The sequence below is a fragment of the Periplaneta americana genome, chromosome 8 (assembly GCF_040183065.1).
Source record: "Periplaneta americana isolate PAMFEO1 chromosome 8, P.americana_PAMFEO1_priV1, whole genome shotgun sequence".
NCBI classification, from domain to species: domain Eukaryota; kingdom Metazoa; phylum Arthropoda; class Insecta; order Blattodea; family Blattidae; genus Periplaneta; species Periplaneta americana.
In genome coordinates this window covers 107419453-107433138 of record NC_091124.1, presented here as the reverse complement: position 1 = coordinate 107433138, position 13686 = coordinate 107419453, and the positions used below count along the sequence as shown (strand labels likewise).

The 13686-nt window shown below is 34.1% G+C and overlaps 1 protein-coding gene across 7 annotated transcripts in view; it reads left to right on the top strand.

The window, feature by feature from the left end:
* Nucleotides 1-13686, top strand: part of Sec3 (exocyst complex component Sec3) — a 167971-nt gene that overhangs the window by 121407 nt on the left and 32878 nt on the right. For all 7 annotated transcript variants that reach the window (XM_069833368.1, XM_069833373.1, XM_069833370.1 and 4 more), the window contains exon 11: nucleotides 532-728. In XM_069833368.1, the coding sequence (XP_069689469.1) occupies nucleotides 532-728 (197 nt within the window). The remainder of the gene's footprint in view (nucleotides 1-531; nucleotides 729-13686) is intronic.

Genomic DNA, 13686 nt, shown 5'->3' with positions numbered 1-13686 from the left:
ACATCTTTCCCTTGCGGATTTCTATGTTCCATACATATTGGGACACATCTACTTTGTCAAGATGTTAAAAGCAATGAGTATTATCAGAATGGCGCAGTGACAAATAACAAGATGAGACCAAGCTGGATATAAAATAACTAATGAATGTCTAAATTGATATAATAACATATTACCTCTGACGAGATACCGAGCTTACAAACCAAGTCCGTAATTACAGTTCAAATGTGTCGGAGCTAAGTTAGCTACTCCGCTAGCTTCCTACGCCAGACGACCTCCCTGGCCAGTGACTAATTCTCGAGTAATACTTCCTTATTCCATATACGACAGAGCTGGTAACCTAGCTTGCCTCCTCCATGATTACTTGCTATCTAGTGATGAGGATAGGAAGGAGTAGCTCAGAGCAACAAGATGAGCTGACTGATACACAGCTCGTCACATCAAATTTTTTTATACAGTTGTAATAATGCAATAGCAAATGTGAAACATTTACATTACTGATGAATTGTGTACATCATACATGGAATGTTTCAGAACACACAGACAACGTTAGATGGATTAGGAATTGATGCCAAAAACGAGGTCGATGCTACCACAACTGTAGCTCTTCCTTTGAAGAAGATGGAAAAGCAAATTAATGAAGAAGTTCGTCGCATGATGGGGGATCTGTTTGGTTGTCTGGAGCCTGAGCTAGTTAGCTTCATTGCATATTATGAGAAGATGGATAGCTTGTGAGTTTTCATATTGTTGAATTATACCATAAACCAAATGATTATCACATTTTGCAATTGAGGCGGTTAGAAGGAAAGGAGTGTAAGTGACATTTCTAAAATAATGATTTAAGTGCATCCAGGGTAAACTAAAGCACTTAAAATTTCAATGGTAAAGGAATATATCTTTTAACCAAATCATACATTAACATTTAAAATTAAAACTTGACGGAATTCACGATTGCTTAGTAACTTTTAATCACATTTTATAGAAAATGACGTAAGTGCACTTACGCCCTTTGCTTCTGATCGCCTCAATTGAAAATCCAAGACTGGCATTCACACTTAAGAGTGATAAAAACCAGTTGAATGGTTTGCGTTATACATATCTGATGTTACAAAGATGTTCCTTCCTCGAAAGGTTAGTAAAATATAATAGTAATTTTTTATCTACGTATGTTACACTTTACACCCACCACTCATATTCTGCTCACTCTGAAGATTGGAGAATAGATGGAATATAATAGAGCGAAAGGAAGTGCCTCGACTAGATCTGTCTGTACATCTTATTTTTCTACCACAAATTCCACTTGGACTAGACAGAATTTGAACCCAGGTATCCAGCTTGAAAAGCAGTGGCATCGGCAGGTCCTATTTGGCTTCACCCCCAAAATTTTGTCTAAGCTCTCCAAAATGTTGCTACATATACGTTAATTATTGTATTCATATTTTCACGTAATTCATAATCTTAATAGATTTTCATCTCTGATTTAGCTGCATGATTTCTCTGAACATTATAACCTAAAGATTTGTGACGTTTAAATATTTGTTTCAAAAAAACTGTTTGAAGAAATGTAGCAATGTGTGAAGATAAAGTTTTGATTTATCTCTACAACTTGTTCCCTTCTACCAAGTTTGCTAAATTCACCATGATATCTCAGGTTGCATACATATCGTCGTGTGAATGCAAGAATTAGGTAACTTGATTTTTCATATTTTGTGACATTGCTTATTTACTTATTTATTGCACTAAGGAATATGTCTCGGTTTTCATTTACCTATTTGTTATATTGGAAAATAGATATCGCTGGTATCGTTCGATCAGTTACCAAGTTCTGCATTACATTTTGTGCGATTTTAGCTATGCTATAAAAGAGGTAACTAAAAAACGCAAATTTCGAGTTACCTAGTTCTTGCATTCACACGACGATATATCTTTAGCATTCTGTAGAAGGTCTAATATTGTTACAGTGCAAGAGTAGTAAGAATGTGTATCTAGTTTGTTCTCTTCATAGATTTATTGCTGTTCCTAATGAAAAAGTAGGAAGGATGATTATCCGTGGTGAATTATAGGTTAACAACTGCCAAAACTCCGCCTGTAGGAGGTTACTAAACCTTACTGCTGTGCTGGAGGCGGAGTTGGAGTTTCCCTCCATTAATCAGAGTCATTATCACTACTGATTGACAAGTCATCTGATGCATCACTGCTATCAGTTAAACATTCTACTAACGAAATTTTTTTGTCAATTTCACTCTCTATCACATTAGCACTAGAAAAATATTGTTCTTTGTTATTTTTAACGTGATCAACACATTTCTTCCATTTGTCTTTTCCATATTCTGCGAGAAGGCAGTGACACAATTGTTCCTTTATGTTAAGTGGGAATCCAATTTCTGTTACAAAACTTCAATTGAAAAAACTGGAGACAACTGACTAAACATTTTAGTCTGTCCCTTTAAGTAAATGAAAGCAATCAAAACAATAAATGTTTATTTTTAAAGATGGTTGGGTTTTGAAGATAAATAATGTTTATGTATGCACTACTTGACCAACCGCAAGCAGTCAGACATAAACTTAACAACTGATGATATCTTGTTGACTCATTCTATTAACATGAGATTTTTTCAACATAAAGTAGAATCTATTTAGACGATTTCATACACTGCAACTACCCACTTATCTCTTCAAGAAAAAAAGTTTATCACTGATCACTTTTCTACTTCAAAAACATATTTTCCCCACACTATATCATCATCATCATCATCATCATCATCATTATCATCATCATCATCATCATTATCCAAACAATTAGTATAAGGCCCAAGGCCCGTTACCGTCTCAGTGAGTCATTCTCGATCCACCTTTTTTTTTTTTTTTTTTTTTTTTTTTGGATGGCCTAAAGATCTCTTCACTTGGGGGCAGTATTGAAGCATGGTTTTTGGGAGTCTATTCAGATTCATTCGTTGGACATGGTTTTTCCACTGCAGCTGGCACTTGTTTGTAAACTGTGTGACTGGTTGTAATTGAAGTTCTTGCATAATATCCTCATTTCTTTTGTGGTCCAAGCGACTATATCCTAGTGTTGCTGTCGTAAATTTCATTTCATAGGCCGTTATTCTGCTGCTATCCGTACTTCTTATTGTCCATGCTTCATTTCCGTAATATAGTACAGGTCTAGCTAAGGTTTTATAGAAACGTATTCTTGTGTATCGCTGTACTAGGGAAGGCTTCATAATTTTGTTGATTATTCCCATTGTTTTATTGTATTTGCAAATTTTAGAAGTTATATCTGTTTCACCAAAAAAAGTTAAATTATATCCAAGATATGTAAACTCATTTACTCTTTTTATTAATTTGTTGTTTAAGCAATTTTTTTTTGTAACAGGGTATTTCCCACGAAATGCCACAACTTGCTTTTTCAGTATTGATTTCCATGTCGTATTTTGCGCTGATCATATTTAGATTATGCACTGAATACTGAAGCTCATCTTCATTGCATGGAACTAAGGCTAAATCATCAGCAAAGAGTAGACTGTCAAACTGTAAATTTCGACTGATAGAGATTGACCTGCCTGTTTCCAATCTTTGATGATTTTGTTCATATATATATATATATATATATATATATATATATATATATATATATATATGATGAAAAGTAATGGAGATAGGTCACAGCCTTGTCTTACTCCTCTACGAATTTGTTGCCAATCTGAAAGTCTGTTGTTGGTTCTAACTGCTATCAGAGATCTTTTATAAATGTTATGAATGTTAATTAAAAGCTGTTGGGGGACATGATCATCTGCTAACATCTGAAATAATTTATTTCGATTGACTCTATCGAAAGCTTGTTTTAAATCAATAATGCAATGTGTGTCTCTAAGTTGAATTCTCTTTGTTTTTCAATTAGCAATTTCAGTGAAAAATAACCACCACAGAAAGACCTACCTTTACGAAAACCATTTTGTTCTTTTCTAATGATGCCTTCATAATGCTCATGTAATTTGTTCTTGAGAATATTTGTATGTATTTTGTATCCAGAGTTCAAAAGACTTATTCCTCTATAATTTTCCTTTAGTTTTGGATCTCCTTTTTCCTGAATGGGAATTATCACTGATTTAGTCCAATTTTTTTAGATGTCTTGTCCATTCCAAAGTAGATTTAAGAATCTCAAAAATCTTATTAAAAAATTCAGACTAGCATACTTGAATAATTCTAAATTTATTGAATCTTCTCCTGGAGTTTTGTTGCTCTTCAATTTATCTAGTGTGTGTTTCAATTCATCAAAAGAAATATGTTTCTCTACTGCATTATCAGAAAAAGGGAGTTTAAGAGGTTGCTTTGTGCGAGACCATAACTATTGAAAGTATTGTAGGCCTAACCAGTTTTCTTGAGAGTTGATATTTATTGCGAGGTTATCTTTGACTTCATTATTAAATTTTTTAGGAATTTTAAAAGTATATGGCTGTGGACGAGTAATATCATTTTCTAAAAATGCAACAAATTCATCCCAATTCTGTGTTCCTTCCTAACTTCTCTATTCGCTATGGCTCACTTTCTATGGTAATCAATTTTATCTTATCCAGACTTAGTGGAAATGTATTTATTATAAGCTTATCTTTTATCCTCTATTACTTACTTACAAATGGCTTTTAAGGAACCTGCAGGTTCATTGCCGCCCTCATATAAGCCCACCATCGGTCTCTATCCTGTGCAAGATTAAAATACTTTCTTTATTACTCGTACAAATAATTTATCAGCATATCAATAACAACCTCATAAAATTACTTACAAAAAACACTCCCAAAAATAATATACACTTATGAAAAAAAATATAATAATAAATAAATAAAATAAATAAATAAGATTAATCCAGTCTCTCTCATCATATCCCACCTCCCTCAAATCCATTTTAATATTATCCTCCCATCTACGTCTCGGCGTCCCCAAAGGTCTTTTTCCCTCCGGCCTCCCAACTAACACTCTATATGCATTTCTGAATTTGCCCATACGTGCTACATATCCTGCCCATCTCAAACATCGGATTTAATGTTCCTAATTATGTCAGGTGAAGAATACAATGCATGCAGTTCTGCATTGTGTAACTTTCTCCATTCTCCTGTAACTTCATCCCTTTTAGCCCGAAATATTTTCCTAAGAACCTTATTCTCAAAGATCCTTAATCTCTGTTCCTCTCTCAAAATGAGAGTCCAAGTCTCACAACCATTAATATAACTGTTTTATAAATACTAACTTTCAGATTTTTTGACACCAGAGTAGATGACAAAAGCTTCTCAACCGAATAATAACACACATTTCCCATATTTATTCTGCGTTTAATTTCCTCCTGAGTGTCATTTATATTTGTTACTATTGCTCCAAGATATTTGAATTTTTCCACCTCTTTGAAAGATAAATCTCCAATTTTTATATTTCCATTTCGTAGAATATTCTGGTCATGAGACATAATCATATACTTCATCTTTTCGGGGTTTACTTCCAAACCTATTGCTTTACCTTTTATCCTCTATTATCTGTTTTATGTCATCATCCCATTTTCGCAATCCTTTTTTCTTATTCCATGCCCTTTTTGTCCAAGACTTTCTTTAGTGGCTTATTTTAAAATATCTTGCAGAGTGAGCCATTCATCTTTGACTTTATCGTGGATTGGTGCTTTAACTAAGAGGTCATTTGATGAAGTTGGATAGTGCTAAAATCTCTAAATAAATTAACTTCGAAAGATCAATTTCTATTTATAGGTTTTGATTTCTTTTTATACCACCTAGGTTTAAGACGAATGAAACTTACTAACAGGTAACGGTCTGTTTCCAATTCAGGACTTCTGAATACTCTAGCATCTAGAACCATTTAACATTACATAGTCTATAATTGAGTTTGAATTTCTTACTTCCCATGTGAATTTATGACTGTATTTGTGCTCAAACAAGTTCATAATTTTAAAATTTTTAAATAATGCGAAATAGATCACTCTAAGGCCATTACTATTACATGTTTCTTCTCCATGGGTACTGACAAACTGGTAAATTTTTGTATTTCCTACTCTTCCATTGAAATCTCCCATTATAATTAGCATATCTGACTTACTGACTTTACTGACAATATTTTGTAGAGTGTTATGAAATGTTTCGCTTTCTTTTTCCTTGCCTTTCACTGAAGCATATACCAATAACTGTTAAGTAGCCTCGTAATTTTAGCCATAATTGAATGATCCATTCATTCCAGTAGCAGTAGCTATCAATCAAAAATGTAAAACGTTCTTGTATCATTATCATGATCCCAGCATTAGCTCAGTTTTACTGTCCACTCAGCACTAGAATTGTAAATAATTTTGAGTCTCTTTGGATCCCTTTAATTTCTTTTTTGTTTCTGAAGTAACTGCTACCGCAATTCCCTTTTTCACTAAAATGTTATCCAATTGGTCATCTTTGTGGGAAATATTCTGTACATTCCATGTTGCAAATTCAAAAATATTTTTTTTTCTTCCATGGCTTGTCCTTTTTGCAAGTGTCGTCATCATTATTATACGTCTTATTCTTCCGAGGCTTCGTATGAGACTTGAAAGCAATATAAAATGGACGCCTAATGGGTTGCTAGCCCAGAAGGGTTTAATTGGTGGGGTTCCCACCTTTGTAGCATTTCCTCTACATCAGATGTTACAGTTAAGGTAAGAGTTCACTACATCGTATTGCACTCATCGTACTAATCGCACGCAATGGATATTTTAAGTGTTGTGCGTTCACTGTAATGGCTTCACCTCAACACCTCATCGGATTCCCCTATCAGCTATTTAAAACATGACATCGTACGATATTGACATTACTGAAAGCAGAGGAGTTGAGGTTAGGTCTATTAATTACGTCTGTTAGCGAATAAGAATTTGTAATTGCATCATGCGTCTTAATTGAAGAGGAAGAAACGAAAGAAATATTGGTTACATAATATATTCGCAAGAAACGACTTGATTACTGTAATGGGAATGCCTCAAATTATATAATTCTTCGCAATTTTGTACATGCGAAATAAGTTTTCCGTCTGCCATCTTGGCGTGACACTAAACATGGCACAACATAATAATAACAGTTGACCAATTAAAATTGATTTATTAAAGAAGGCCATGATCGCACGCATCGGAAAAGTTGCCCATCCGAGAAACGTGGACGGATTTGCCGACAGGCGATGCGTCCGATACGATGTAGTGAACGCGGTTACATAACAGTTACAGCAAAGATAGTCTTTTTCCGATCCGTGTGATTCGTCCGATGCGTGCGATACGATGTAGTGAATGCTTACCTTTATTCTGTTGCTACTCGGTTGCCAGAGCCTCGTTAGTTTAAAACAGGGTGTACCACAAGAAGGTAAGCATGACATTAAGGTAGGAGAGGCTATAGGACTTCTCAATCACTACCCCTTACACCCCTCCCACACTATAGTAGTAGTATAAAACAAACCTCAATTAAGAGTCTTATATTTGTTATATTGTGGTGACTCAAACAACTTAAAAATCTGCAAACAATACTCTTCAACATGCTTTTTTCCTTTTTAGAATCTGACTACCAGTAGTACTTTTTGAGTTATTATTAAGTATAAAAAATGCGAAAATATTCTGGTTCATTGAAGCCTACGTAAGTAATGCTGCCTTCTGTTACTGGTTGACAATTAGGAAGGAGGAAGTGAATAGTATATTGTGTCACTCTTTAAGATTGATCCATGTGCAGACCAACGGAGTTTTCTATTTTGTTCCCCTATAGATGATATCATCCTTAAGAGAATTGTGACTTTGATTGTTTTTTCTCAAATAAATAAGTATGTACACTTAACGGGAAAAAGAATGGGCCGACTCTTGGTCGATAGAAATGCTAAGTTCTATCGCGCAGTTCACTCGTGTAAACGCACTACACTTCAAGGCAGTGCTGTGGTGTCTCTTCATTGAAAGTCATCCGTGTATAATGCATTCAACCTTATGAGCTGTGTGTGGCCCAGTGGTAAAATGTCTGACATCCGTACGAGAGGTTGTGAGTTTGCTTCCCGGTACAGTAAAATTATTCTTTTTTTATTTCAGTTTTTAATTAATTTATTATTTTAAATGTGAAATGGCATTTGTTAATAAATTTCGTTATGCCTCCCTTGAAAAAATATTATTGCCCATCACCTGTGGGATATTAATAGGCGAGACCTGGCCTGTATAAACAAAAATACTTGTTTCACATCCTAAAAAAACAGGCGCATATCAAACATAAATAATTAAATAAACAAAAAACAAACAATTTGTTAATACATTAACAAAAAAAAAAAGGCTTGTGGTGGCAACTAGTATCTCGTCTACAAAGCACCTACGTCAACAACTGCCCTCATTCTGCGCGGCATAGAGACCACAAGATTATGGAACAGGTCTAAATTCATGGTCATCTCCTCCCACACATCTAGAACTCTGTCCCACAATTCGTCAGCTGTCTGAATGGGTGGTTGTTCTGCCCAATTAGAACTTAGAATCCATTTGACTGTAGCCCACAAATTTTCAATCGGATTCATATCAGGTGATTTTGGAAGCCAGTCGATCAGATCGACATCAAGCCTCCTCGTAAACCATCTTTGAATCCTGTTAGCAGTGTGCACCAGGTGATTATCCTGCTGGAAGAAAAGTGTTCCTTCTGAATACCGTTCTTGGGCGGAAGGGATCATTACATTTTCCAAAATGTGTTCGTAGACTTCTACCGTAAACCGACCGTGGATGTGTTCCAGAAGTCCTGCCCCATTGTATGACATCCACCCCCAACACATGACGCTCACGCGACTCGACCTGTTAAGTCGTCTCACGAAGCGTTCATAGTAGCCTATCGGTGGCCATCCCTACGATAAACTAGGGCAGGACCATCGTTGCTACTGGAGACAATTACCTCGTCGGAGAAAATGACATTTCTCCAATCGAAGTCCTGTTGGAGAGTAGCATACGCTAGATGGTCAACTGGGCATGCTCTATCGTCAAATGTTATCTCCTTACAGGTCAATGACACCGTATGCCACACTGTCTAAAACGTCTCCTCACGGTGTGTAGGGAACCTGGAAAGTTGGACGCCATCTTGAGTTGAGAGGCAGTTCTAAATGGGTGGTTCTCAATTTCTCTCAATAACATGGCGTCCTCTTCTCTTGTAGAGATGCGCGGCTGACCAGGAATGGGACGATTCACAACTTCACCATTCTCGATAAAAAAAAATTTAGCCCATCGCTTAGCAGTTGACAGTGGGACTCCAATCTCTCTGGCCGCCATCTACACAGAATAATCTGTGCGAACCAGGGGAATGACTTGTTGACGGAGTTGTCTCTCTGCCACCTTCAAGTGTAATGATGAGACAGAACGTTTTATTAATAGACGGGAGTATTGCTTGGAAGAGATAGGGAGGTTTATTATTTATTAGAGTTTGGACATATATTCTAAGCGATGTCGCCACATAAATATATCTTTGCGAGACATATGATGGCAAATTTGTATTTAAAAAAATAAGATTGTAGGAGATTCGAACCTCGGGCTACAACTATTAACTCGTTCAATAGACCAATGCCGTAACGATTTACGCTACTGAGACTGTTAATGTCGTTTTGGCATAATACGTGTTTTTCCTTTTCTTATTTGCTTCAGTTGATTTTGTATTTATCAATTATATTATTATTTCACTCTTAAGAGGTCCTGATGTATATAGAATCAACCATCCATTCGATTTTATAACATATTTTAGACTTAAACAAAAATACAGCAAATTTAAATGCATGCGCAATGTTATGTATCTGGAACTTAGAAATTGTCGGCAGCCCATTCTTTTTGCCGTTAAGTGTACATAAGTAAATTAGTAACTAATTTCATATTATATTATTCAGAAAATTAGGATAACATTTGTAGAAAGAATTAAATTGTTTAAAATCCTAAGTGATTAAAGTAAGCTAGTTTAAATCTCGCGAAAATTGCAGATACCGATCTGGAGTTATTAACAAGTGAAGGAGAAAAATGGTTTATGTCAACCTGTTTTGTGCAATAACTCACAAACTTCTGCTATTAGACAAGAAAAAGAAAGTCTTAACGCATCGAATAATCATCTTCATGTTTGCTTCAGAAAATATACGAAATATAAATATTGTAATATAAAATCTAAAATCAAAGGTTGACATAGAAGCAATGGGAAACAAAATTAATCTTTATTACACACTTTTAAAGTTTTATATCACTTTGGAATATAGTTATAATAATCACTTTCATGTGTTAAAATAAAAACTAGTTGCCCACACCTGTGGAGTAACGGTCAGCGCGTCTGGCCGCGAAACCAGGTGGCCCGGGTTCGAATCCCGGTCGGGGCAAGTTACCTGGTTGAGGTTTTTTCCGGGGTTTTTCCTCAACCCAATACGAGCAAATGCTGGGTAACTTTCGGTGCTGGACCCCGGACTCATTTCACCGGCATTATCACCTTCATATCATTCAGACGCTAAATAACCTAGATGTTCATACAGCATCGTAAAATAATCCAATTAGAGAAAAACTAGTTAACTAAGTAATTTAAAACTCAGTTCTTATTTTAATGCATGAAAGTGATTATTATAACCATATATTAGTGTAATATGTCAACGATGTATGCAATGGAGGGGGAAAGAAACTGGCCACCCTACCCCATTATCTCTGAGTCTAGTTGTTTTATGAGTTATGCCTTTTTGGCGTCACTTGTGGAGTCCACACCTGCCTTCGGACAGTTGACTAAACCAACAAACTGAGGGAAAATTGATTTGTTGCCCTGACAAAGAAATTATTAGACGTAATGTTCAGTCACGGATTAAGGATGTTTGAGAATACAGTTCTTAGGAAAATATTTGGGGCTAAGAGGGATGAAATTATAGGAGAATGGAGAAAGTTACACAATGTAGAACTGCACACATTGTATTCTTCACCTGACATAATTAGGGACATTAAATTCAGATGTTTGAGATGGGCAGGGCATGTAGCATGTATGGGCGAATCCAGAAATGCATATAGAGTATTAGTTGGGAGACCGGAGGGAAAAAGACCTTTGGGGAGGCCAAGATGTAGATGGGAGGATAATATTAAAATGTATTTGAGGGAGGTGGGATGTGACTGTAGAGACTGGATTAATCTTGCTCAGAATAGGGACCGATGGTGGGCTTATGTGAGGGCGGCAATGAACCTGTGGGTTCCTTAAAAGCTATAGGTAAGTAAGTAATGTTCAGTCACGAAAATCCGATTTTTCTAAGTGTCTCAGATACAGTGAACTGATTATCTGTATGCGGATTACCTGGTTTGAAGATTATTCTTGCATGTTTATTTATGTATTTATTTATTCATTCTTTCATACATCATTGATTGATTCATTCATTCTTTCTATTTATTTATTTATTTATTTATTTAATTAATTATTTATTTACTCATTCATTTATTTATTTATTTTTCTTTCTTTTTTTACTTGTTTACTTATTTGTTTGTCTGCTTGTTTGTTTATTTGTTTGTTTACTTATTTTTTGTCTGCTTGTTAGTTTACATGTATTTTATTTTTTATTATATATATTTATATTTTTTAATTTCTTACTTATTTACTTACTTATGTACTTATTTATTTACCGGTGCTTATTTATTTTTATTAATTTACATATTTATCTATATATTTATTCGTTGTTTCTTTGTTTACTTATTTATGTATTTATTTATTTGTTTATTTATTTTATTTTTTATTATACTGCATATGTGTATTTATTTGCTTCTTTATTTCTTTATTTGTTTACTTATTTATTTGTTTATTTAGTTAGTTACTTATTAGTTATGTACTTATTTACTTACCAGTACTTATTTATTTTTATTTATTTACTTATATATTTATTTGTTTCTTTGTTTACTTATTTATTTGTTTGTTTTGTTATTTGTTTATATTTATTTAGTTATGTATTTATTTATTTGTGTATTTACTTACTCTTTTTAGTTGGTTATTTAACAATGCTGTATCAACTACTGAGTTATTTAGCATCAGTGAAATTGGTGATAGCGAGATGGTTTTTGGCAAGATGAGGCTGAGGATTTGTCATAGATTACTTGACATTTACTTACTTATTTAGTTATTTATTGACATTATTTACTTGGTAATCTATTTATATGTATTTATTTATTTATCTATTTATTTGTATGTTTATGTATTTGTATATTTACCTGTCAGTCTGTCTTGGCTGCGTGTGAACTAAGCTTACTTGAAAGAAACATCACCTCTTTTGAATGAGAAATCAACTGCAATAAGCCTTACTACCGAGCGTGAAGTGAATCACCTCTTTGGAAACAATAAACCATGTAGTGTAAACCTTAATACTAGACGTGGAATGGATTGTTTTCATAAATATGAAGCCTTCCCCCTCCCCTGTAACTTTTTATATTTCTCCCCCTCTCCTTCGTAACTTTTATATTTCCTGCATTATTTTCCAGACTAGTTTAAAAAGGTATTTATTGTTGGATGTTCAGAAACACATAATTACGAACGAAATGTGTAAACAGAAAATTTTCATCACTTGTCAGTTTAGTTGATGTTGATTGCTCAACTTTAACAGATCTTACCATGACTGAAAAATGAAATCGAAATCTTCTAAAATAAAACTAAAGTTATAATTTTCCTTTTTTATCCCAAATTGTGTACCTTGATGTTTTCCTCATGAATCTCTTTTCACTAGCTGTTATTCTCATGATATCCCTCTGCGTCATTGTCCAGCCTTTAGAACCATAGGCTAGATATATATGGTCAAGATATTGCACACTATTAATCTTGTATGATGCTATACCAGAATAGTTTTAAAACTGATTTAATAATTCCTATGACATTTACAAAATATGTGATTTTGAAATGTATATAAGTTATAGTTTTCTTGTTCATATGAGATGTTATAGCCTAAGCATTTAAATATGTTAATTTGTTTAAAATTTTAACATCAGTGCAAATTTTGTTTCATATAGGATATTTTCCATAAAATACCATTATTTTCGATTTTCCACACAAATTTACATATTAAATCTTTTGCAATAATATTTAAAAAATGTATTGATATCTGAAGATCATCCTCTGTGGTGGCTAATTAGATCTGATCATCTGCAAGTAGGACTGTATCTATTTTAGTGTGCCTATTACTGGGGATGTATCCTCTATTTGGACATTGGTTTCGCCATTTAGCTGTCATGAAATTCATATATACAGTATTATAAAAAGGTAGTGGAGAAAGAGGACAACCTTGTTGGACACCTGTATTAATGGCTTTGAAATCAGTGATTTCGTCATTTATTGTGATTGAAATTTTTGTATTTTTGTAAATTTTAAATACTGATTATATGACTTGATTTGGGACATTATCTTCTTTTAATGTATCTCAATAACTTATGTCTATTTAATGTGTTGAAAGCTTTTATGTAATATATGAAAGCGAGATTATTGTGTCAATCCAAATGGAGTGGTCTAACAGTAGTAGCTGGACCATTTTTAAAAATGTTTATTTTTTAATATGATGTAGACAGAAATTAGTATTGGTTTGTTTTTATTTACCTTCATATAAAAATGGTAACTATTTTTGTATTATGGCATTCGACATTTTTGGTCTTTGCAGACAGTTTCGGAAAATCAAACAGCTCAGCTCAGCTCAGAAAAATGATAGAAATGTGGG